At 51.3% G+C, this 10,300-nt stretch overlaps 1 protein-coding gene across 4 annotated transcripts in view; it reads right to left on the bottom strand.

Annotated features, from left to right (window-relative positions):
* Window positions 1–10,300, bottom strand: part of Rph3a (rabphilin 3A) — an 81,516-nt gene that overhangs the window by 6,792 nt on the left and 64,424 nt on the right. For all 4 annotated transcript variants that reach the window (XM_026784374.1, XM_005344485.2, XM_026784380.1 and 1 more), the window contains 8 exons: window positions 9,589–9,777; window positions 7,263–7,342; window positions 5,575–5,649; window positions 5,217–5,326; window positions 4,393–4,519; window positions 3,409–3,465; window positions 2,668–2,822; window positions 1,432–1,513 (listed from right to left, as the gene is read on the bottom strand). In XM_026784374.1, coding sequence (XP_026640175.1) covers window positions 1,432–1,513; window positions 2,668–2,822; window positions 3,409–3,465; window positions 4,393–4,519; window positions 5,217–5,326; window positions 5,575–5,649; window positions 7,263–7,342; window positions 9,589–9,777 — 875 coding nt within the window. The remainder of the gene's footprint in view (window positions 1–1,431; window positions 1,514–2,667; window positions 2,823–3,408; window positions 3,466–4,392; window positions 4,520–5,216; window positions 5,327–5,574; window positions 5,650–7,262; window positions 7,343–9,588; window positions 9,778–10,300) is intronic.

Here is a 10,300-nt window from a genome sequence, read left to right as displayed (position 1 = left end):
ATCCACAGAGAGAGGACTGCTGAACTTGCCTAAAGGTGAGATGATCTATCAGGGTTCCTGACTCATGAAAGAGTCTGCAAGACATTCTGCAGGACACAACAGAAAGTGACTGAATGGTCTTTGAAATTTCCTGCTCCATGGAAAAGTCTGCTGGATACTATGGGCCTGTAGGCTGAAGATGGATGCCCCAATGGTACAAAAGAACTTTGGATGATGTCCAGGCAGCGAGATGTCTCTGTCATTTCTAGAGTTTGAAGTTTCTTACTTCTTGTTTGCTTAGGTAATATTATATCCTTCTGGAGTCTTTGATGGAGTTGAAGAATATATAGATATTGTTTTCCTTAGTTATGATAAAGGATAGAATAGATATAAATATTGTAACTGTAATTCTTGCTTGATAACTGTTTTGTTATATGTAATTTTACTATGTTAAAGTTAAAGCCTTTCTTTTTTGTTTAAACAGAAAAAGGGGGAATGATGTGGGAGTGATTTCTTTCTAATCTGTTGCTTTCATTGGTTAATTAATAAAGAAACTGCCTTGGCCCATTTGAAAGGCCAACCGTTAGGTGGGCGGAGTAGACAGAACAGAATACTGGGAGAAAGAAGCCGAATCAGGCAGTCGCCATGATTCTCCCACCCGACACAGCCACAGGTTAAGACATTCCCTGGTAAGCCACCTCGTGGGCTACACAGATTATTAGAAATGGGTTAGATCAATATATAAGAGCTAGCCAATAAGAGGCTGGAACTAATGAGCCAGGCAGTGTTCAAAAGAATACAGTTTCTGTGTAATTATTTTGGGTAAAGCTAGCCAGGTGGCAGGACACAGCCCACTGCCTCCTATTTCAACAGCAAAGGACTCTGGAAATATAGGAGAAAGCTTGTGTGGGGGAGGTCACATGTATTCTGTGTTTTGAGGCATGGATAGGAGTTGGTCAGGGAGGAAAAGAGGCAGAGGGTGATACAGCCACTTAAGAAGCCACTTGAATACATTCATATTCAAGTTTTCTGCTCTTATACGGAGCAGGTGTCAGGCTCAGAGGAGGGAGCAGGCATATACTGCAATGACTCAGGTATAACATCCCAGGGTCTGAGCCCAGATGGTGGCCTTGAGAACACAGGGGAGGGAGCATGTGTGAGTGGGACTTGAGGGAGGTGGCTGAGGGTGCCACTGATCTAATTCATGTTCACACGGCTCAGGAAAGACGCTGGGGGTGGTTAGGTCAGCATCTGAAAACAGCTTCCTCCTGCAGAGTTCTCAAGCTGTGGGCTTTGTGGCAGGGAGTCCATCCCCTTCCTTCGGACATAACTCAAGCTTATCGATAAAAATAATGCTCTTTTGAGGCAGTCAGGACTCTTCTGAAAGGGATTCAATCTTCTCTCACAGGAAGGAAGTCTCCACCAGTATGACAAAGATGGAGGCAGCCTTACCTCATTAAACTCGGGGTTCAGGGTTTTCTTTTTGATCTGGGTCTTGTGCTTGGCTTTCTTCCCCATGTCTGGTTTCAGCCAGCTGGGAAGAGACAACCATATGTCAGAAAGTGACCCAACACTGCTGACACCTTAGATGGTGGGGGCCCTGCTCTGAGCCCCTCATGGCATTCTGTGGCTCAGTGCTGTCTGCTGGCTTCCTGTGACCTCAGGGGAGAGTTTAAACTCCTTCCATGGCCTCATTGTCCATGTGGCTGGGTCCCAGCTCCACCCTAGCCCTCTCTCTCATCATGCTCTTGACCTCCCCTCCTCTCCACCCCTCGGCCTTTGCACACAACACTCTTTCCTCCATCCAGGAAGCTCTTTCTCAGAGTTGGGCACAGTGCCTAGCACACAATAGGTGCTCAACCAGTAGCTTATGGGTGTAAACAAGTACTTTGGCGGGGGGACAGGGTTTAACAGACATTAATGATCAGAACAGCTGATAAAGCTGATGAACATTGAACTAACCAAGTCTGCTTATACTCTTATGGTATTTTCTATAGGAGTGAGCATACAGGGCTAAAGCCCTCTCAGGGTGGGGACATCTAACTCCAGCGGTCACCAGGGGAGCAGATTTGACAGTATTGCTAGAATAACACCAAGTTTGAGATATTTTGGGCATTTCTTTTATTATTTATCTCTTTTCTTCCTCTCCTTTCTTTTTTGTTTGTTTGTTTAGTTGGTTGGTTGGTTTTTCAAGACAGGGTTTCTCTGTGTAACAGTCCTGGCTGTCCTGGAACTCACTTTGTAGACCAGGCTGGCCTTGAACTCACTGAGATCTGCCTGCCTCTGCCTCCCGAGTGCTGAGATTAAAAGCATGTGCCACCACCACCCAGATATTTTGGGTGTTTCTATAGTGGATTAGAATGAAACCACATTGCTTCTTTGATGGTGGAGATCTGAGCTAGTGGGGACATAGGCAGCTATGGGTCATAAGTGGGATCACTATGCCAGTCACTCTAGGAAGGGGCAGGTACAAGGGTTCCCATGTGGCAGGCATCACACTGGTTGACTTCCTGATGCTCAGTTTCAGTCTGTGCTGGGCATACTTGAGCTGTTGTGTAACCTAGGGCAGACTCTTTCCCTCTCTGGGTTTCAGTGGTTAATAATGAGGTGTCTCTTGTCTTCATCCTCTCTCTTCCAGGGGGTCTGCCCAGATCATCTCTCATCTCCCTGGGGTGCTGCCCAACTCACAGCTTGACGAAGGGATCTGAGTAGCCATTGGCATCCATGGCGGCCAGGTGCACACAGCGGATAATGCCCACGATGAGGCCGCCCTGCTGTGTGCTGTACATGAGGGACACCAGGATCTTGCCACGTTCCTCTATGTCGCCAATTCGCTCCACCTGCTGCATGTGGCAAAAGGCAGTACAGGGCTCAGAAAGGCGGGAGATGTGGGTGGTAATGGTGGGAGACTGCTATGGAGGGCAGAGGGCTACAGCCTGCTAAGGGGTTGGTCAGCACCATGGACAGCGGGTACGTCTCTTGGCACAGCAGTGTGCCCCAGGCTAGGCTCTTAAATGCTCATTGGGCCAGAGCTAAGCTTGAGTCAGACGGGGGCAGAACCCAAACTTGGATCATTCATTGGAGCTGGGCTCCATCCTAGTCACAGACCTTGACAGATGCTGACCCTGACCCTTGACCTGACTGGCCTCATGTCCCTACAAAGGGATGAGCATGCCATTGCTCTCATCTGTAGAGCCAGCAGCAGAAGCTGTGTGAAGTAGGTTCCAGAACATGGGTGTGCGAGAATAGGGACCATCCCTTCCTCCTATGGCCCGATCCTGCAGATGAAGGGCATTCCCCTTTCCCCCCATGAGCCAGCAGGTCAGTTTGTGGATAGAGAGAGAGGAGGGCGTGGAAGGAAGAGGAGAGAAAAGCGGCCCCTGGGGGTCTCGACAAAGCCCTCTGGCTTCCCTCCGACAGTCAGCTCACCTCCTCCTCATAGAGTGCCATGCCACGGGCTGACCCTGTGGTCCCTGCACGCTTCATCTGTGGGAGGAGACAGGATGAGAGGGTAAGCTTGGGGGCTCATCCCCCTGGCCAAGGAGGGCCCAGAGCCATGAAGGTAGGCTGTGCACCCCAATACTCTCCCATTCACTGATGTTTACACAGCATTAACTGTCAAGATGGGAGCAACAGCTGTGTTTGCGTCTTACTGCATTCCCCAATTTACAGAAGGCGACACCAAAGGTCAGAGAGGACCAGAAGATGGTCCAGTGTCAGAGTGCCCACACATAAACTGCAAGTCTTCATTCGCTTGGGCTGTATAGTTCAGAGCTCTTGGGATCTGGCCTATCAGATGTTTCTCCTGAGTGGCCCTTCTGATGGATCCTAAGGCTCTGAGAAACAGGGTTGTGAGCTACAGATTAAACTCAACTCCCACTCTATAGAGATGAGGACAGCTGAGAGGAGGGGACAGCGTTGATGAGGCCCCTGTCCTTAGTGCAGCACAGTGAGGTGGCTCCTCAGACACCTGCCTGCCTGGCTACCTTCATGTCTTGGGACAGCCATGTCCACTTTAGCAAGACAGAAATACTCAGAAGCTGGTGGTGATAAAGGCACAAACTTAACCATTGTTCTGAGCAGCTGGATTCATTGAGTAAGAAAAAGAAGCCAAAATCACCAGCTGCTACCAGACAGGGTCCCAAAGAGACACCTCATGCCCAGAACTGGCTTTCACAACTTGCTCTGTGTGAGCCACAAAGTTGGCTGTAGAAGCACAGCCCAGTGCCCAGTAACACACCCTTTCCCAGCCGCTAGGTGCACCTCCCACCCTGAAGCTTCCTCTCTGCTTCTTGGGTGACATTGGCCATTTGCTTCCCCCACCCTAAATTCCCTCACCTCCTCCTGGTGCTCTTCCCCACAGCCCCTGCCTGAGCCCACACAGCACAGGGAAGGTGGCAGTCCCCAGCTCACCGGGATCACCCGCTCCAAGCAGATGTTGAAGTTTTTCCTCTGGTTAGCCTTCAGCTTCTTGAGTGAGAACCTTGTCTCACCGATGAACTCATTGTGGCCAAACTTGTCCTCATCACACACGGAGATCCTGCCACGGGCCAGAGAGAAAGAGCAATAGACACTGAGCCCCCCATGTACCTGGGTGAGGGGCACTGGGTGCAGCCTCAGTTTCCCTGCAGTCGGGTGAGGGACTTAGTTCACAGCCTGAGGGGTCTACACATCTCATGATCCCATATAACCATTGCTCACATAAGAGCTAGAACATTCCAATGCCAGAGGTCCTCAGTCAGGGTCCTTCCCTAGACCTTCCCTTACCCTAAGAGACCCATCCACTCTTGCCTGCAAGGGGCCACGAGCCTGCACTTGATCCTGTGTAAATGTGACCACACAGTGCACACACCTTTACTGAGACACATACATACAATGTAGCCCAGGGTATTACTTGCGATGTAGCCCAGGCTAGATTCAAATTCACTATGCAATCCAGGCTGGCCTTGGCCCTTCCAAGTGCTGGGATGACAGTCACACGACCCTGTCTGCTTATCTACCCTTCTCTGTTGCTTCTTCAGCACCATGCCTGTGAATCTCAGCTATGCATGCAACTGTGGGTTCTGCATCCAAACACATTCAGGGACAAAACCCCTCAGTGTGTACTGCGCTTGTGCAGATGGCTAACACGGCTGCCTGGACAACATAGGCTGACAGCCGTGTGTATCTAGACACGTTAGGCCCCTGCATTCACGGTTCCTGCTGGAGTCCCACCCTCCACCGCCACCTGTAGCCACCTGAGTGTCTTTCTCTGCATGTCCTCCTCTGTGATGCCGTGGTACTGCAGCGTCTCATTCCACACGGGGTTCCGCGTGTTGCGCAGGGTCTTTGTACGAAGTTTGTTGGACTAGAGACCGGAGAAACAGAGAGACAGACAGGCACCCATCAGCAGAGACAACCTGGAGACCCTCCTCAAACGTTCCCTTAAGTGAGAAAGCACAGGCAACTTTTATGGAGATAGACATGGCTTATAGCAGAAATGACACCACTCCTTCTGAGGCAGGGACATGGGGATGTTTCCCAAGTCCACAGACAGTGTCCTCCATGCCTGCAAGCTCTCAGAGGGGAGATGCAGACCCCTGGGCTGCTGTCTACCTTGCTGGCTCCAGGCAGCAGGTGCAGCTTCACATAGGGATCTGCTAAGCCATTGGAGTCCATGGGCTTCAGTCCCTGCAAAAGAAGGAGGCAGCACAAGATGGTCAGCCTCAAAAGGGGATAGCATCTGTCGCAGCAGTGGGGACAGAACAGAGGGATGCTGTATCATGAAGATAACGTGGGGCATCAGGTACAGAGTTTAACAACATACCACTCCCTAGCTGTGCGGCCTCTCTGGGCCTGTTTCCACGCTGTTGAGTGGAGGAGTGGGGCAGGTTTTAGCACAGTTGCCCCTGGGTGTTGTAAAAGGGATGGAGAGGACATTCTAGCATAAATACCAGAGAGGAGTGGCTGGGGACAGAGCCACTCCTGAATCCAGGGCCTGACCCCTGCCTTCATTTGAGGCCTCAATTTCTCTCCCACTTGGAGGATGAGGGTCACACTGTCAGTGCCTCCAAGACCGGGAGAAAATGGTCTTAGCATCATTTGCTGAGATGAGTTGAACAACCCTCAAGGTTCTGCATCTCAGATACTGTCCACCCACCCAGGCTAGGTAGGAATCCTGTGACCTCAACTTGCTCATCTGATTGATGGGGCCAACAATACCCACAGAACTCTGTGGGGTTCAGGGAGTAAAGAATCAAAGCTTGTCTTTGAAGATGAGCCTCATATATCTAGGATGTAACCCCAGGCATTAGCTTTCTGGCCTCAGTTTCCCCACCTGACTAATGCGATGAATAAAATACTTCCCTCACTTGGTCACCAACATAGAGGGGAAGAGAGTAGTATCCACCTGATCACTCACTGTAGAGTCCAGTACACAGTATGGGCTCACTCACTGTAGAGTCCAATATGTGGTAGGGGCCCAGTGTGGGCATGCCCCCCAAATGGCTTAGGCTTGGGTAGGCCAATGCAGGAGTTTCTTTAAGCATGGTGGTTCTTGTTTATCCTCCAAACTGGAGCATTTGGGGAGTGAAAAGAGGGTTGTGTCATGTCCACCACAGGCCAGTAGGCACAGAGAGGGGACTGTCCTAGACACCCACAAATTGCCAGCCACTTTGCATTCGTTTTTTTCCAGCCTTTCTTGAAGGAAGGACACCACTGTCTCTCCCAATAAGTCAGAGAGGGTCAGCTACTTTCTCAAGTAACACAGCAAAGTGTCCTGGGCCAGCAGTCACTCCCGGGGACTCTGGTCCAAATCTTGCTGTTTTTTTCCTGGGGTCCCAGACTTAAGTTCAGCCTGGGTCCCTCAAGGTCTGGAATTCATTCAGTTCACATTCCATGCAGCCTGCTGCTGCGGCACCTCCTTCCACTGCAGCACCTCCCTCTGCTGCAGCACAAAAGCATCTTTTAGTATCCACAGCCAAAGTTCCCACCTCACTGCTGCCCCTGAAGGACGATGACATCAGCAGAAAACTCAGAGTCACCAAGTCTTGGTGGCACCTGCAGTATCCCCTCTGTGTCTTGTGGGTGGCCTAAGTGACCCTCACAGTCAAGCGGCCTCTCACTCCCAGGAAGCAGCCACAGGACCATCCCCAGAGGAAGTCCCCCTAAGGAAGTCTGCCATGGCTGACGATAACCCTGTTCACATCTTGTCATTGCTACAGGTCTGTGACAGCGAGAGCTGGGTCTGGGACTCATCCCTCGTCTCTTAGGAAACCACAGCATCCCCAGGGGTCCCCACGCACCTTTGCCCTGATGATGGTACACTGCAGGTTGCTGTTTTCCTGGTCATAGAGGAGGCTGAATTCCAGGGCACCCAGTGTGGCTGCAGGCAACAGAGACGGGAGCCAAGAAAACATTTGTTTAGTCAATCCACAAACATTTCCTGGGCACTTACCCATGTGTCCAGCCTCAGCTAGGTACTAGGACCACAGGAGAGAGGGCGGGCCAGGCCCTGATCTCATACTCTGTCCTGGTTGGCCTGTTTCCTGGGAGTCTTCTGCAATTATCTCTGTGTGTGTTTGAATAGTGACTTCCTCCCCTGCCAGACTGAGAGTGCCCTGAGGATAAGCGTTAGGGCTCTTGATTTACTACCATGTCCCTACTGTGTGCAAGGCACATAATAGGTACTCCTGTGTGGGCTGAAGGAAAGAATGGATGTCACATTTGCTGTTCCTCCTGCTGAGAATGCTCTGTCTTCATGCTCACTTGGCTCATGGCCTCAGGCTCTACAGCTTGGCTCAAAATTACTTCCTACAGAAGCCTTCCCTGATTATATCCTCAAAGCAGCCACTGGTGATGTCACTCAGGATGCAAAGAGCTCCTTCATAGTTTGACTCTGTTTCCCCTGTTGCCTTTTTGTCCCAATGTCCTAGCACCTGGAGCAGTTGAGGCGCCTGGAGTGAGGCCAATAAATCCTTGTAGATGACAAAGACGAGCAGGTGAAAAACAGAGAGAAGTCAAACCGGCTGAAACCAGCTCTGCAAATGAGCTCGTGCCAGGGCAGCCTGGAGGCTGGGAGGGGTCACACTCTGGAGACTGAGAACGGAAGAGCATCCGGGACAAGGATGGAGGAGGGCAGATATGGAATATGCCAGGGATGGCAAGGCAGGTGGGCTCCCCTCTCCCTTCCCTGAGACCACAGACCCCTGACTCTAGAGAGCCTCTGAGTCAAAGGGGACACCTGCTCTATCATAAAGTGCGGCCTTCGAGTGACTGGAACCCTGTGATGGGCTGCCAGTCCCTCCACTCTCTGGCTACGCTGGCTAGTTTTCTGTCAACCTGACACAAGCTAGAGTCATTTGGGAAGAGGGAGCCTCAGTTGAGAAAATGGCCCTACCAGACTGACTGTGGGACATTTTTTGATTGATGGGGAGGACCCAGCCCTTGTAGGTGATGTCACCCCTGAGCTGGTGGTCCTGGGCTCTATAAGAAAACAGGTTGAGCAAGTCAGTAAGCAGCACCCTCCATGGCCTCTGCATCAGCTACTGCCTCCAGGCTCCTGCCCTACTTGAGTGCCTGTCCTGAGGGACTACAAACTGGAAGCTGAAATGAACCCTTTCTTCCTCCAGCTGCTTTCGCCATAGCGTTTGTCACAGGAATAGGAACCCTAACTAAATGGTCGTCTCTGAGTCTCAGGGACCCTTTCTAAGACTGTATGCAGAATGAGAGGGGAGAATGCCCCATTCCCACTCACTAGGGACAGGAAGTAAGGAGTGTGGCTGGCTCTGGTGGGAAGGGAGGCCCACCTGAATCTCTGCTCCACCAGCGCCCACTCTCCTGCCTCCACCCTTTCTATTGTTGACACTGCTGTCATTTCTCGTGTGTGCTCATCACAACACCATGATGGCAGTGTCCAGTTTACCAAGCACTGTCCCTGAGGTGCCTCAGTTTACCCTCCCATCAGCCTACACAGAAAGCAATATGGGCTAGGTGTCCAAACCAGGTCGCCCCACCTCCCAATAGCATCCACAGGCTGTCCTGGCTGCTTCAGCCATAGCTGATGGGGGGGGGGAACACCCTGAGGGGTGTGTCTGTCTGTCTGTCTGCCTGCCTGTCTGTCTTTCCCTGGGCCTCTAGGTCTGAGTTTAAGAGGGACACAATATGTACCTACTGAATCACTGAGTGATCTTGCAACGATCCCACTCATGAGAAAAACAATGACGGCAGATGATAGACACACTGCAGGGATTCATGCCTGTTTGGGGGGGGGTGTTGTGGACTACCAGATAATTCTGTTTGGTGGGTTGTTATGTGGGTAGAACCTCAAGAAACCCCACAAGAGGCTTTAAATGACTCAATGAGCTGCACCCTTGTGTTTTAGTTCAATAAGAAATATGGTACCAATTCTGACCACACGGTGGCGCTCAGCAGTCGTTCCAGCACTGGGAAGCAGAGGGCAGTAACCCTTTCCCAGCACGTGCAAGGCCCGGAACCACAGAATTTTTGAGGGTCCACATGTCAGCGGTGAGGGTGCGTCTATTGAATCCAGAACCCCATTCCCGCCCCATCCCAAGCTCAGTTTCGGGGTGATTTTCCCAGCATGCTTCCTCCCCCCCCCCAGCCACATACTTGCTTCATCTGAGTCATAGCTATTGGCTTCCTCCTCTTCCTCTGCAGGCGGTGGCTGACGGGCAGGGGCCGCCTGGGAATAGGGGCCTGTAGCGTGGGAAGCTGACGGGAAGCCCCCTGCGGGTCCTGTCCTCTCCTCCCGGGCTGGGGCGACAGCCCCTGGGTAACCAGAGTCACTTGGAGTGGCCTCTGTGGGGACAAGAGACAGAGAAGAGGCAGTATTGAGTCTATGTCACAGCAATGCGGCTGGAGGAAGCTTCCAGAATGCAGGTTCCCAGGCCATACTCAGAATCAGGGGTCCTGGAATCTGCGTGGGATAGTCAAGCCCCAGGACTGATTTGGATAAAAGCAAGCCAGACCCCAGGGAGGTCAGTCAGCAGTGTGGATTCAGACGGATGGCACTGATCTTAACCTCCGCTGTGGGATGTAGGACCAGTTCTTTAATGTCTCTGAGCCTTAAGGTTCCTTAGTTATAGAACTGGAGTTACTGAATCCAAAGATGCTTCTTTGGCAATCAGTATTGGTTGCATTAAACATGAAGGTCCATGGAAAGAAAATGGTTACCTTGTAACCATAACAACCAGGCACCTGAGGCCTGTATGTGGGTCATGGAATAATCAGCTTGCTTATGATGAGCCAAACACAAATCAGCCTTCACAAAAAGTTTTTTTTTTTTTAATTGATTTTGGTTGGTTGGTTGGTTGGTTGGTTG

The sequence above is a fragment of the Microtus ochrogaster genome, chromosome 2 (genome assembly GCF_000317375.1).
Source record: "Microtus ochrogaster isolate Prairie Vole_2 chromosome 2, MicOch1.0, whole genome shotgun sequence".
NCBI lineage: Eukaryota > Metazoa > Chordata > Mammalia > Rodentia > Cricetidae > Microtus > Microtus ochrogaster.
The sequence above is the reverse complement of the archived record's forward strand: the minus strand, read 5'-3'. Positions and strand labels throughout refer to the sequence as shown.